The sequence below is a fragment of the Pan paniscus genome, chromosome 5, assembly GCF_029289425.2.
Source record: "Pan paniscus chromosome 5, NHGRI_mPanPan1-v2.0_pri, whole genome shotgun sequence".
Classification (NCBI taxonomy): domain Eukaryota; kingdom Metazoa; phylum Chordata; class Mammalia; order Primates; family Hominidae; genus Pan; species Pan paniscus.
In genome coordinates, this window is record NC_073254.2 from 164,450,024 (window position 1) to 164,462,859 (window position 12,836).

At 40.4% G+C, this 12,836-nt stretch overlaps 1 protein-coding gene across 2 annotated transcripts in view; it reads left to right on the top strand.

Annotated features, from left to right (window-relative positions):
• The window catches only part of UTRN (utrophin), a 568,097-nt gene that overhangs the window by 175,147 nt on the left and 380,114 nt on the right, over positions 1-12,836 (top strand). For both annotated transcript variants that reach the window (XM_014345496.4, XM_063605516.1), the window contains exons 22-23: positions 1,451-1,596; positions 2,908-3,120. In XM_014345496.4, the coding sequence (XP_014200982.4) occupies positions 1,451-1,596; positions 2,908-3,120 (359 nt within the window). The remainder of the gene's footprint in view (positions 1-1,450; positions 1,597-2,907; positions 3,121-12,836) is intronic.

The following is a 12,836-nucleotide window of genomic DNA, read 5'->3' on the forward strand; positions in this document are numbered from 1 at the left end:
CTGGCTGGTTTTTTATTTTTAGTAGATCCAGGGTCTAGCTATGTTGCCCACGCTGGTCTAGAACTCCTGGGCTCAAGTGATCTTCCCACCTCAGCCTCCCAAAATAACAGGTGTAAGCCATTATAACAGGTGTTATAACAGCCTCCCAAAATAACAGGTGTTAGGCAAAATAACAGATGTTAGCCTCCCAAAATACCAGGGATAACAGGTGTCAGCCATTGTACCTGACCTGGATATAATGATTTTTAAAGAGTTTTTTTTTTTTTTTTTTTTTTGAGAAACAGGTGCAATTTCTTCCTTTGGTTGAGGAGGCCACTTAATATCATTGCTAGGAGGATTAAAATGAATGATCCCTTACTTCTGTTTCCGCAAAATAGTTAAAGTTTTAGCAGTCTCATACTGTCTTTTAAAAGAAATCATATTCCACTATCAGATTCAGAAAAATTTTAGAGTTCTTACTTTTGGAATACACTTGGTTTTGGAAGGTTCACTGTTAAAGATTTTGAAAGCTCATCCCTCCTACGTTACACTATTTACTTCCTAGCTGCCATTTGAGTTAGGAACTGTGTTGCATTGTGCATTATTGTGTGAAATGCATTGAGCATTGTGTGAAATGCTCCACATGTAACCCAGCCTAACTTCAGCAGTTGTAGATTGTGTGATGACTGGAAGTGTCTGTATGTGTGCATGCTAGGCAAATGTGTCGTGTTGCCTTTCTTCTGAAAGTGCATCTGGACAGCATGTCTTTGTTCCTTGAATTCAGTTATGTGAAATATGTCTTTGAGGGTACCTCTTTCTCCACTTATTGGTACAAGCTGTGCTTTCACTTTTGACAAGGATCAGTAGGCAGTTTAACTTTTGCTGCTAGTTGGTTTCACCTCTTTGTGCTTCAAGAGAACTCACTTCCTTTCCACGCAAGTGTTACTTCTACGATATTTTTACATTAGTGACTGAGGTAGACACTGTTCCAGCTGGCTGTTCAGTCATTATTTCTCAGGGTACCTGGGCAGCATGGTGGCAGTATTTCCATATAATCTCCTCCACTCTGGACCTGGGTTTGTCTACACGGTGGAGCTTACAGCAAGACTGGTTGAAGGGATCTTTGTTTTCTTTTATTCTTTGTGTAGCTGTTAAGGAAGAGGAGATTATATGGAACAAAAGGGACATTGTTGTTCCATCTTCAGAGAGACATTTCATCATGAAGAAATGAAGAAAAATTATAGTGGGTTAGTTAATATTTCAAACGTCAACATCCGCAGGAATGAAGTCACTGTCTGACTCTCAGAAATGCCAATGGAATGATCTATGTTGTTAATTAACAGAGACCCTTTTACATTTTAATCATGGGGTCTCCTTTGCCATGTATTGGAATTCATTTAGGATAATGGTCTATGTAATAATATTGGTTCCTAATATGATTTTCTCAAACTAAATATTTTTAAATAAACAGAACTGAAGGGCCAACCTGGACATGCATATCTGGAAACATTGAAAACACTGAAAGATGTGCTAAATGATTCAGAAAATAAGGCCCAGGCGTCTCTGAATGTCCTTAATGATCTTGCCAAGGTGGAGAAGGCCCTGCAAGAAAAAAAGGTAACATATATTTTCCATGTTAGAACTCTAGCGCTTCTTCTAATATCTCCTCTTACATATTTTGAAATGTTTTTTCAGAGATTAAAAAAAAAGTTGGTCAGTTTTGTTCATCATTGGTACAAAAATGTGTTTATGATTTGAGGGTTAGTTTGACCTCACATAAAAGAAAATACAGTTATTAAATATTTTTTCATAGAAGAAAAGCATATTTTCTCCTTCTGCTGTGATTAGCTTAAAATTCTCAACCTGTTCATAAAATCTGCTAAAATATCTTTATGAAATGAGGACTATCAGTTGACGTGTTGATGTATACTTTTTTCTGCATCGAATAGGAATGTTTCCGAGGTCATTTAGTTGAGTAGCCTTATGGCTCTGTGCTATTAGATGAAAAGGAGAGCAGCCATTGAGCACTGCACACTTGGCCCACACTGGGTTTGCTGTTCCCTTGATTTTTAGGGTTGAGAATACACTGTATTGCCCACACACAACTCATGAAGAAAAAGCTTTAATTTTTATGATTATGCCTATTTTTTTCATGAGTTTTTCATGTTTTGTTTTGTTTTGTTTTTTGATTTCCAACTTTTATTTTAAGTTCAGAGGTACTTGTGCAGGATGTGCAGGTTTGTTAAATGGGTAAACGTGTGTCATGGTAGTTTGCTGCACTACGTATTAAGCCCAGCATCCATTAGCTCTTCTTCCTGATGCTTTCCCTCCCACCATGCCCCACCCTCCAACAGACCCCAGTGTGTGTTTTTCCCCACCATGTGTCCGTATGTTCTCATTATTCAGCTCCCACTTATAAGTGAGAATATGCGGTATTTTTTTTTGTTGTTTCTGAATTAGTTTGCCGAGGATAATGGCTTCCAGCTCCATCCATATCCCTGCACAGGACATGATCTTGTTCCTTTTTATGGCTGCATAGTATTCCATGGTTGATATGTACCACATTTTCTTTAAGTAGTCTATCGTTGATGGGCATTTGGGTTGATTCCTTGTCCTTGCTATTGTGAATTGTGCTGCAATGAACATAGTGTGCATATATCTTTATAACAGAATGATTTGTATTCCTTTGGGTATATACCCAGTGAGATTGCTGGGTCAAATGGTATTTCTGGTTTTAGGTCTTTGAGGAATCACCACACTGTCTTCCACAGTGGTTGAACTAATTCACACTCCCACCCACTGTTCTTTTTAGATAAAAATGCTTTCTAATGCATTTTAAAGTGACTTTTGACTTTATATAGCCCATTTTACTATATCTGTGCAGACACATTTTTGTGCATATTTTTAATCTTTTAAAACTTTTTCCAGACCCTTGATGAAATCCTTGAGAATCAGAAACCTGCATTACATAAACTTGCAGAAGAAACAAAGGCTCTGGAGAAAAATGTTCATCCTGATGTAGAAAAATTATATAAGCAAGAATTTGATGATGTGCAAGGAAAGTGGAACAAGCTAAAGGTCTTGGTTTCCAAAGATCTGCATTTGCTTGAGGAAATTGCTCTCAAACTCAGAGCTTTTGAGGTAAATCCAGAGGCCACTGGGAGTTTAAGTTTATTGCGGGGTAAATAGTAATTATCTTATAAGATTCACATATTTATTATTTAAATATTTTACATTCTTTCTAGATCCCCATTTATTATGTATTTAAGTTGGGACTTATCAAAGATGTACTTTTAATGTGCTAGAGAGCACATTTATTTCCTTTTGCCTGGAAGCAAAGTCAAAAGTAGAGTAAACTGGACCTTGAAGATAAGAGAAAATTGCTTAAAAATGGTCAAAATAATGTTTCAGGCATGGAGGGCCTGTGTGAAATACAGACTGTTGATTAGATTATAGTAGTGACTTGGTTGGGTTGGTAGAAATAGCCCAGGTAGTAGTAAATTGCTGAATACACGAAACTACTTTTTGCAGGTTTTTGACATTTGAAGTCAAAAGTCAGAGATAGGCCATTGACAGTGTCAGAGTGGGAAGGCAGATCGTTCCAGGGACATGAAAATTCAGAAACAGGATCCTTCACTACACCTGAAAATGTTGACAGATGCAGCAGTGATAAAGTTTAAGAGGAAAGGATAAATGTGAGGACGTATAAGGAGAGAGTCAATGTCAATAGAAGTCAGTGTCAGATTTTAACATTCTGCCTGTGAGAAAGATGGAGAAGCAGAGTTTCCAGGTCACCTGGTATTTTAATAGGAAAGTTCTGGGTGGAGAATGAACCAATCACACTCTCTCCCCGCAAGGCTTCCTATCCTCCAGTGACTCCTTACCTTGGTCTTTTTTTTTTTTCCCCATCAGTCAGGGATCTTTGTCTTTTTTAAATTTCTTATTCACCGATGTATGCCAAGATGTACTCCTAACTAGAGCAATGCCTGGCACAGAGAAGGCATCCAATCAATATTTTTCAATGAATGAAATGAAATTAGCAATAGGAGATTTAGATTTGGATATATCTCTGTATATCTATCTATCTATATATATAGATAGATAGATTCTCTTGGAAGCTAAATCCAAATATGTGTAGATATATATCTATATATATAGAGAGATGTCTCTGTATATATGCATATACATCTATATTTATATAGAGAGAATCTAAATCCGAATCTATATATATTTAGATGTAGATCCAAATATATGTAGATACAATATATATATCTACATATATTTGGATCTACATCTAAATATTATATCTACATATATTTGGATCTAGATCTAAATATATATAGATTTGGATTTAGATGCTAAGCAAATTTGCATAAGGAATGTTGCCCCCAAAAAGTGAAAAGATTGAAAGCGAAGACAAAAATTAATGAAAATGTATGTTTTGAAAATCAAAGTTAGAGAACACGTGGTAGAAGAGGAGCTGGAAGACCTCACAGATTAGTGTGGAAGGGATCCAGCCAGATTCTCTGAGTGGACCACTGAATTTGGAGGGGCGTTCTTTGACTGAGGAACTAATGGGTAGTTCCAATGAATGATCAGCAGAAGATACAGATGGAGGGGTTGTGTGTGTGTGTGGGTAGTTGTGTGTGATGGTAGTGACAGGAGGTAGTTTTTCTCTAGGTGTAAGTGCAGTTCTAGATGGAGATCTCATTCAAATAAACCAGTAATTATGGAGAGAAATGTGTTTTGTGTGGCTTAGTGTTTTTGACTCATTTACTTTTTTTTTTTTGAGATGGAGTCTTGCTCTGTTGCCCCAGGCTGGAGTGCCATGGTGCAATCTTGGCTTACTGCAACTTCAGCCTCCCGGGTTCAAGCAGTTCTCCTGCCTCAGCCTCCCGAGTAACTGGGACTACAGGCACATGCCACTACGCCCGGCTAAGGTTTTATTTTTAGTAGAGATGAGGTTTCACCATGTTGGCCAGGCTGGTCTCAAACTCCTGACCTCAGGTGATCCACCCTCCTCGGCCTCCCAAAATGCTAGGATTACAGACATGCGCCACCATGCCTGGCCCATTTTACTTTGTGATGGTCCCACTTCTCGTTGTGTATTATGAGTTGCAATTGTTCCCGGCTTTCAAAATGAGCATTGGCCTTTTCTATAATTCTAAAGTTTTTGGTTATGGTCCCAGCATTGTATTATCAGTGATTCTCAACTGGGGTGATTTTACCCTCCAGAGGATACTTGTTAATTTCTGGAAACATTTCTGTTGTCAGAACTGTGGGAGAAGACTTCCAGTGGGTAGAGGCCAGGGATGCAGCTAAGCATCCCACCATGTACAGGGCAGCCTCACAACAAAATAATCATCTGGCTCCAAATGTCAGTAGTGCCAAAGTTTAGCAATGCCAGATGAAACATTCCCCATCTTTTCAAAAGATCATCCCTTTGTTTTCAGATTTAAGTCCAAAGTATAAATGGAGATTAACCTCAGAGTTAGTCTTCTTTTGACTCTTAAAAGTATATCTTAGGGTTAGCTAAATGTATACTACTATTTCAATATGGAGCTTAAAGAGAATAAATATTCTCCCAAAATACAAAAGAGGCCTGTGGTTATAGTAATCCAGCTTTAAGCTTTGGTGCGTTGTTGCTATTAATGTAGCAAATCCAGGCACTAAAAGTGGTCACTTGGAAATATTTATTTCCATTAAAAATATCCAACATCAAGGGTGTGTGTCTGGATATGTAAGTGTTTGTTGTTACAGTAGCAGATTTGTAATGTCCAGTAATTTTTTTATTTGCTTCTTGTGTACTAACTGCAAGATTGTGGTTAAGGAATACAGTGTCTATATTTCTTAATTGTATAACTCCTTCATTGAAATACATGTTTTATCTTAAATTCAAAAGAAAACTCCTTTTTTTTGCTTTGTAGGAATTGCTGGTTACTTAACTACTCATGATTTACTTGGGAAAACTTTAAATTCCACACCCTCAAATTATTAGATAATTATAATAAATATTTATTTGCAGATTATCATTGTTTTCCCTTTTTCAGTGACCTGATATATGATTTTTTAGGCATTTAATTATTTTTGTCTTTAAGGCATGAAGCGCAGTAGGTTTTAGATTCAATGCCAATTCATAATAATGTTTCGTAGGAACAAAATGGTTAACTCGTTTATTTTTAAAATGCATTTTTCATTACATGAGTAGTACTTGAAGCCTACACATTGTGAAGAAATTGAATACCACAGAAATACTTACAGTGAACATTTAGAGTTCCTTTTCTTCCCCAATGCCATTTTCTTTCCTGGGGGCAGCTAATATCAACAGTGGATCCTTGTACATACAAGTTAGACAAGAAAAATTGACAAATATTGCTAATTCTAATCATTTTCCCCCACACTGTGGAAAGAAATGATATTGGAACTCTGTGAAGGACATTTAAATCCATAGTCCAGATAGAGTTTGGAAGTGAATCCCACTACTTAATAACATCTTTCATTGATACAGCACATTTAAACTTTGAAAGTGTTTTCATGGCCATGTGCTTGCTTTTTTCTGCTATCCTTCAATATTTGTAAGAGGCTGTTAGTTGTGTGCGAATTTCAGTTTTCTGTTATTTGTTGGCATTGCCGTGTTTTTCCTCATTTGCCTGCATTTCCTTTGTCTCCATAGCTGGTTCCTTTTGTGCATGTAGAGATTGGACCTACATATTTTTATTCATTGTGTTATGCCCAAATACATTCTTAAATGCTTTTTATTTGTGCCATGCCAAAGCAATAACCTCCATTCCTGTACTTATGAGGTAAAATATTCATTGTTACTTTTTACAAACTACTATACCCCTTCCAGGTGACAAAACATTTGAAAATACATGAAATGGGTATTTCTTTTTTCCATTATTGATTTTACTGACTGGATTTTCATGTGAATCATGGGGATAACATATTATAAAATCCTAAGAGGCTGCTTATATATCTCTCCTCACCAGTAGTAATATCTTTGGATTTAGGGGCTGCAAAGTATTTCATATTACGTACTTCCTTTTCCTTATTCAAGAGCTCCTGCCCTATGTATAACTGGGAAATGAAAGATGTCCCCAAGGCACACACAAAACTGTCTTCTATTTTCCAGCGCTCCTGCCTTTTCAGGCTCCTCCTCCAGGCCCTTCCTTCTGGGTTCAGGCTCTCATGCAATCTCTTTCCCTGAAAATTTCATTACCCTTTAAATCTGATTCCCACTTCCTGTCTCTTCTCTCTGGAATTCATCTTTCACACCAATACCAGAGTTGTACTTCTGAAAGGATCTGGTTGTCTTTACCATTAATACAAATTAATACAAAGTGCCATTAATACAAAATGTCCCTTTCTTGCCCTGAAGCCCTCCCTGCATCTCCACTGTGAGCTGAGTCAGGTGGGGAGAATACGGTGGGTCACCAAAGACCATCCTAGACTATTGCCTTTCTCTGAAAATGTCACGTACTTGCTAGGAATTCACATCCCTCCTCCTCCTGTCTGCTCATCTGTCTTCAGCCCAGCTCATCACTACACCCATAGCTAGATAATCATTCCCTCCTCTGTGATTCGACTGTGTGTCATTTACACCTTCACAATGACCCATCTCAGGCCGTCTTTTATTATGGTGAGAAATGTGTGTCTCTCTTCCCACGAGGCATGAGCTCTTTGAGGGTTGGATCCCTGTCAGGCATAGAGCAAGTTAGCAGATGTGAATGTAATTGATGTGTCCGGCCTCTCTAGTGAGAGTGGATTTATACAGTCTAAAGCCTGGTTATCCTAAGTGGCAGGACACCTGTGTAGTCATGCCTCTTCCTTCAACTGTTGAACAGTCAAAGGCACACATGAATGGACTTGCTCTGACCCGGAATCTGGAGGGGGGCGTGCTGGAGCTCCAACAGGCAGAACCAGGTTTTGAGAGTACTTTGGAAAGCATTTTAGGGTAAAAATGCAATACTTTCTAAGAGTAATATTAGTACGGATGATTTAACCCTTCTTAGGTAACATATAATTGATATAATTATCTCATAAGGGTTTGAGTTTTTTCTCATTTGTGAACACATTTTACTTTACTGAAGGGAATATTCATATATTCCCTTCCTTAGATTTAAGAACCTTATTAGTTTTTAATAAGTGTAGTAGCAGTGTCATTGTTTGTCTTCCCTACTAAGTGAGAGAGCACATTTTCAAGGTTGTGTTTTTGAGGTTATTGAGTATTATAAAGTGAAACAAAATAGGAACCTGGCTACCTTAAATTACTGTTTTAATTCTGGCTTCACAGTATTTTTTTTTTTTTCTGGTCTATGTCTTAAAAAGCTGTGGACATTCCAACAGATGGGGGAGGAGCAAAAGAAAATGCCAAGAATTTAGCTGTAATCAAGTCTCCAGAGGTAGTTGTGTACCTTGCAATCTTACTGTCTTAAATCCAGATTTACCAAGCTTTAAATTACCTCCATCCTTAGGTCACAGGATGGGGGATGGGAAATGAGGTGAGATAGGGTCAGAGGAATTGTTTTAATGACCTTGCCGTTCCTTGTCCGTGATCCCATAGCAGGGTGTTGCCCATCTGAAATGCTTAGAAATCATTGCTTTTGAGCAGTGATGGTCCATGTAGACTTTGACCCTTCCATACTAGAATATTAGATATTTTGATTTTCAAAAAATACTGTATTCGTAATTTTATATTCATTTGAATATTTGTGAGTAAAAATAGGAATGAGAAATGGCTGCCCCAGATTAGTACTTAGTTTATTTTTTTTGCGTGTGAAATAATGACATTTGCTTTAGAAATTTACTAGCAGTTTTTATATTTCGTTTTGGTTTGTAAGAACTGAAGTCCCTTAAAGAAGTGTGTGTGTGTGTGTGTGTGTGTGTGTGCATGCGTGTGTTCTGTAAGCAGATGGAGGTGAGGAAAAAAATCGTCATTATTGTAGATTAGAAGCTTATAAGTGCATCAGCTGAGTAATTTTTAAATGGACAGAGAAACACTATTTTCATGTGAGCTCTTTGACGATCTTTGTAATCAACCTCTTTGTTGTGGTGGAATTGACTTAAAGATGAGCAGACTTTTGGTATGTTTGAAAAGCACAGGAAACATCTGCTACAGGTTGATTGTGACAATATTTTGCTCAGGGAAAGGGGAGATAGGATAGGGAGAGTGGAAGGCAGAGTAGAGCTCCCTGTCTTCTGCCTTCACCCATACAGGTACAGGTGGTAGGTAGCATTGATCTTTGGGACTTGATAACCCTTCCCGCGCGGTGTGCCACGAGGTGGAAACGCCGAGTGAATCTGCTGCTGCCAGGCACTTCTAAAGGATGGGCCTTTCCTTCTGTACCAATTCCTTCCCATGAGCTGTATTTGGCCAGGTCTAGCCAGATATATAAGCAGTAGCCATTTGAAACAGTTACTTTGAAACAGTTACAGGATAGAACAAGCATTAATGTTGGCAGCAATTAAAAAATTGAAACCCATGCTTATGCAAACACATGCTCATCCTGGCTGTTCATTCCTGTGGTGCCTCTGATGGGACATAAACACCAAAACTTGGATGTGGTAACTCTTTTATGGTCTCAATCTTGGTCATAATAAAGCAGTTGGTTTTGTAGATCTTAGTATAATAATTGCTACCATTTAGTGCATTCTTCTATGTGGGAGTCTCTGTTTTTCAGAACAACCAGACAAGATAGTTGTTATGATTCCAGTTTCACGATGAGTTATTAAGGCTCAAAGAAAAATTAGTTTCTCAAGGCCCCATGGCTAGGCAGGTGCTGAGCTTGGTAGTCAGACCTCAGCATTTCTTTATATGGGCACACTGTCTCTTTTAGAGCACAGCGTGGTTAGAATTACATGCAGGATTTTTAGTAGTGAAAATATTATAGTGTGGCTTTACAGGTTCCCTTCTATTCCCTTTGTCACTTTTGGGATGATCCATTGGCCTACATGGCTTGTCTGTCTGTTTCTTTCCCTTTTTTTTTTTTAGTATTTATTGATCAGTTTTGGGTGTTTCTCGGAGAGGGGGATTTGGCAGGGTCATAGGACAATAGTGGAGGGAAGGTCAGCAGATAAACATGTGAACAAAGGTCTCTGGTTTTCCTAGACAGAGGGCCCTGCCGCCTTCCGCAGTGTTTGTGTCCCTGGGTACTTGAGATTAGGGAGTGGTGATGACTCTTAAGGAGCATGCTGCCTTCAAGCATCTGTTTAACAAAGCACATCTTGCACCGCCCTTAATCCATTTAACCCTTAGTGGACACAGCACATGTTCCAGAGAGCACGGGGTTGGGGGCAAGGATATAGACCAACAGCATCCCAAGGCAGAAGAATTTTTCTTAGTACAGAACAAAATGGAGTCTCCTATGTCCACTTCCTTCCACACAGACACAGCAACAATCCTATCTCTCCTTCTTTTCCCCACACTTCCCCCCCTTCTATTCCACAAAACTGCCATCGTCATCATGGCCTGTTCTCAATGAGCTGTTGGGTACACCTCCCAGACAGGGTGGCTGCTGGGCAGAGGGGCTCCCCACTTCCCAGACGGGGCGGCTGGGCAGAGGTGCCCCCCACCTCCCAGATGGGGCAGCTGCCGGGCGGAGATGCTCCTCACTTCCCAGACGGGGCGGCTGCCGGGCGGAGACGCTCCTCACTTCCCAGACGGGGCAGCTGCCGGGCGGAGGGGCTCCTCACTTACCAGACGGGGCGGCTGCTGGGCGGAGGGGCTCCTCAGTTCCCAGACGGGGTCACGGCCAGGCAGAGGCGCTCCCCACATCCCAGACGATGGGCAGCCGGGCAGAGACGCTCCTCACTTCCTAGACAGGATGACGGCCGGGAAGAGGCGCTCCTCACTTCCCAGACTGGGCAGCCGGGCAGAGGGGCTCCTCACATCCCAGATGACGGGCGGCCGGGCAGAGACGCTCCTCACTTCTTAGACGGGGTGGCGGCCGGGCAGAGGCTGCAATCTCGGCACTTTGGGAGCCCAAGGCAGGTGGCTGGGAGGTGGAGGTTGTAGCGAGCCGAGATCACGCCACTGCACTCCAGCCTGGGCAACATTGAGCACTGAGTGAGTGAGACTCCATCTGCAATCCCGGCACCTCGGGAGGCCGAGGCTGGCAGATCACTCTCGGTCAGGAACTGGAGACCAGCCTGGCCAACACGGCGAAACCCCGTCTCCACCAAAAAATACAAAAACCAGTCAGGCGTGGCGGCGCACGCCTGCAGTCCCAGGCACTCGGCAGGCTGAGGCAGGAGAATCAGGCAGGGAGGTTGCATTGAGCCGAGATGGCGGCAGGACAGTCCAGCCTTGGCTCGGCATCAGAGGGAGACCGTGCAAAGGGGAGAGGGAGACGAGGGAGAGGGAGAGGGAGAGGGAGGGGGAGGGGGAGAGGGAGAGGGATCTGTTTCTTTTCTCTTTCTTTTTTTCTCATGTCAGAGGGAGAGAAGGAACAGATACATGTGAATTGCATGTGCCCTGATGGGTCTGCATGTATTAGAGAGAGGGTGGGAAGGAGGGAGGAAGGAAGGCTGTTGAGGCCATAAAACTTCCTTATATGCCAGTGACTGGAGTAGTTAAGGCCACTTACTCAAGTCAAAGCCAGTTGTGGTTAAAACTTCCTTGAAATATAATGCTTCCATATAAATTTTGAAAATTTTGGCTGAGGAGACTATCAGTTTTCCTTATTCAAACTAGAGTTAATGAATTTCCCAGTTATACAGCAGTAATGCATTCTTTAAAAGTGCAGAATGGAGATTAGCAGTGCAAGAATCTGTGGTGACAAGTTAAACGGAGAATTTTTAAAGTCACATTTTATGAACTCTGTGAATGTATTCACACTTTCTCTCTTTTTGCACTTCTGTCTTTTTTGGATGCCGCACTCTACCCGTCCTGAGCATGTCTTCCCAAGAAGCCTTCTATGCTAAGATCTTGAAATGCTGAAGCAAACACAGAAGTGACCTGTAATCAACTGAAAATATATAAGGGTAGCATGGACCTGTGGGAATAGTGTCAGACAGGCTGGAGAAGAGAGGAGGAAGCAGCTTGGGGAAAGTGTGCAATGGAACTGAAAGGCTTTCAAAGCTGTGCCAAGAATAAACGAGATGCAGAAGTGCTTAGACAGGATGGTATAATATTAATGGAGGACACAGAGAAACCTAGCTAGATAAGCACTTTTTACTTGTCATCTTCATCAGAGAATGGCCTTCAAAACTACAAAGTATAGAATAGTCATTACTGAGAGTGCTTTAGAGCCTGAACTTAGGACCACAAGCAAAACCACTCAGAGCTCCTCCAGATGCATAAATCTACATCCCAAGTGGGATTTTTACCCTTGATCTCAGGGTCATTTACGTCATAATCTTGTGAGAAATTACCAGAAAAATGGAGATGGAGGAATGTCCTAATTAAGAGGAAACATTAGTTTTTAGAAGCAGAAGATATAAAGTAAGTTTGATGTCAGTTCTTAGCCAAACTGTAAGATAAATAACCGACTAGAGATCTTATATGTGCTTAGGAAAGAATGTCGTGGTCACCAGGAATCAACATGGATACCACTAGTAGGCCTTGCCCAGACTCATTTCCTTTAAGTACTACTTTCTTTTCTTTCTTTTTTTTTTTTTTTTGGAGGAGGAAGCCTAGATTATTAGATACACAGAGTGATAACATCTCACATTTGAAGATGCTCTCTCATTTAGTTCAAATAATGCTCACAAATGAGCATTCTTGGCAAGTCTTGATTTCACCAAAGTATTTGAGATAATCTCTGATAACCTTATATAAACTAGTTAGATCTTTTTGATCAATTCAAACATTATAAGGATCAGAATAATTGGTTCTGGGTGGCATATTTTAAGGACAT